The sequence below is a fragment of the Kryptolebias marmoratus genome, linkage group LG21, assembly GCF_001649575.2.
Source record: "Kryptolebias marmoratus isolate JLee-2015 linkage group LG21, ASM164957v2, whole genome shotgun sequence".
NCBI lineage: Eukaryota > Metazoa > Chordata > Actinopteri > Cyprinodontiformes > Rivulidae > Kryptolebias > Kryptolebias marmoratus.
This window is the reverse complement of record NC_051450.1, coordinates 23,562,960-23,565,440: the sequence shown is the minus strand read 5'-3', so window position 1 is coordinate 23,565,440 and position 2,481 is coordinate 23,562,960. Positions and strand designations below refer to the sequence as shown.

The following is a 2,481-nucleotide window of genomic DNA, read 5'->3' as shown; positions in this document are numbered from 1 at the left end:
TGCAGGTCAGACAGAAGATGCAGGTCAGACAGTAGATCCAGGTCTCTGCAGGGCAGAGGGCAGATCCAGGTCTCTGCAGGTCAGAGGGTAGATCCAGGTCTCTGCAGGTCAGAGGGCAGATCCAGGTCTCTGCAGGTCAGACAGAAGATGCAGGTCAGACAGTAGATCCAGGTCTCTGCAGGGCAGAGGGCAGATCCAGGTCTCTGCAGGTCAGAGGGTAGATCCAGGTCTCTGCAGGTCAGAGGGCAGATCCAGGTCTCTGCAGGTCAGACAGAAGATGCAGGTCAGACAGTAGATCCAGGTCTCTGCAGGTCAGACAGAAGATGCAGGTCTCTGCAGGTCAGAACATGATACAAATATGATTTTGTTGAAAATATTAATAATTCGTTGTTGTGTGTTATTTTATTTCTGTGAGCTCAGGTGAGACAGGACTGGTTTCTGTAAGGTTCTGCTGGTTTCCTGACAGTTGGACCGGAAACCAAGAGTTCAGAGGATCCAGGCTCGGATCGGTTTTCCTGAGCTGTCCCTTAGTTCTTCTGTTAGAGACTGCTGGAGGACAAACAGAGGACATTTCCTCACTCTGCTGTCCTCATCTGCACTGTGCTTCACCTGGGCATGAATAGAGTCAATCAGAACCGGTCGGTTCGGACTGATTGGGTCTGAACTCGCACTCCTCCGGACTCATTAAAGGTTCTGGTGTCAGCAGCTTCGGATTCTTTTGTTTGTTTTGGGACAAACATCAAAGTGTTTCCACAACGAAACAAACAGAACCTCACCTGGATCCTCAGGTGTAACCGTGTCAGAGTCCGGACTCCCGCCCCCCGCCCCGGCTCGTGACGGTCTCACCTGTCTCTCCCGTCTCAGACTCACCTGACGCTCCGCGGAGCCGCACGCGCCGTCAGAACGAGCCGCGCGCGGATTCTCGATTTTTATGAAGTTTTAAAGCTTTTTACAGTAAAAGAACCGAACCGGAATCAGAGGCGCCAGAACCAGGACCAGGAGCGGGACCAGTGCTAGGACCTGAGGATCAGAACCGGGACCGGGATCATGTCCCGCGCGGACCAGCGGGACGAGTCGGACTGTGTTTGTTCTGTCGGGATGAAGCTCACCTGGGACATCAACGACCCCAAACTGCCTCAGGTACCGAATCGAACCGATCCGAACCCTGGCTCCGACTCACAGGGCTCAGCTGGACGGGGTCAGACACGATCAGAACCTAAACCAAGGTCCGGTCCGGTCCGGCCCGGCACAGTCTGATCAATAAAACGGATCCAAAACATCAGAAACTGAAGTTCTTTATCACATCGTTTCAGATTAAATTGTATTTATTCAAAAACTGAAAATACAAACAGACACATGCACAATAATAATAATAATAATAATAATAATAATAATAATAATAATAATAATAATAATAATAATAATAATAATAATAATGATAATAAAATTCGTTTAAATCAAAAAAGAAATATTTCTTTTTTTGTTTAAATCTTTAAAAATTCACATTTTATATAAATTGTGTTGATTTTCTGCTCAAACATTTGAAAGAAAATCAGATTTAAATTAATGATTTAAATTCAAGTTTAAGGTCATTTAAAAATATATATAGCCTATATATATTTTAAAAATCGAAAAGAAATTTGTACAAACCGTTGATAAGTTTAATCTTTACCAATAATCAATCTGTTACATTTATTAAAAAAAAAAGAAAAACAATATTTATAGACAGAAATGACAGATGGAGTTTATTTTATTTTATTTAAACTGAATTTTAATTTCTAGACAGAATTAACCTTTATAAAAAAACAGAAAACATGAAAAAATCCAAAAAGAAGCACAATAAGGCAAAGACTCAACAAATGCACTTTATTATTATATTATAATAGTTATAATTAATTTATAATAAAAGTATTAATAATAATTTATAATAGGAAGAATTATTGCAATAATAATAATAATAATAATAATAAAAATAATAATAATAATAATAATAATAAGAAGAAGAAGAAGAATAGTAATTATTATTATTATTATTGAAATAATTCTATAAATGTCTGTTCTTTTTTCAAAATGTTTAGAAAAAATTGATTTTTTTAAATTTTAAAACATAAAAAAAAAAACAAAAGACTGATGGTTGTATATAAAAAAAAAAAAACATTTCATCCAAAACCAGCTTTTAATCATGTACAAGAAGTCACAGGAAGTTATTTGAGTTCCACCCAGTTTAATCTGAACGTGTTCCTGTCAGAAATATTCAGAAAATGTTTCTGTTATTGATCAAATGTTCTTTATTTCTTTGAATTTTATGAAGAAACTGATGCCGTCAGTTTCAGTCTGGGACTCTGGGTTCTCTCTGCAGATTTAGGCGTTCTCGTCCTCTTTGGGCTGAGACAGAGACACGTTCCTCAGTCTGGGACTCTGGGTTCTCTCTGCAGATTTAGACGTTCTCGTCCTCTTTGGGCTGAGACAGAGACACGTTCC

At 39.0% G+C, this 2,481-nt stretch overlaps 1 protein-coding gene across 2 annotated transcripts in view; it reads left to right on the top strand.

The window, feature by feature from the left end:
• The first annotated feature begins 817 nt into the window (after positions 1-817).
• Positions 818-2,481, top strand: part of gcm2 (glial cells missing transcription factor 2) — an 11,952-nt gene continuing 10,288 nt past the window's right edge. Inside the window, exon 1 of one of the 2 annotated variants that reach the window (XM_037973246.1) lies at positions 818-1,140. In XM_037973246.1, coding sequence (XP_037829174.1) covers positions 1,048-1,140 — 93 coding nt within the window. In that variant the 5' untranslated portion in view covers positions 818-1,047. The remainder of the gene's footprint in view (positions 1,141-2,481) is intronic. The other variant, XM_037973247.1, reaches the window with a different exon arrangement.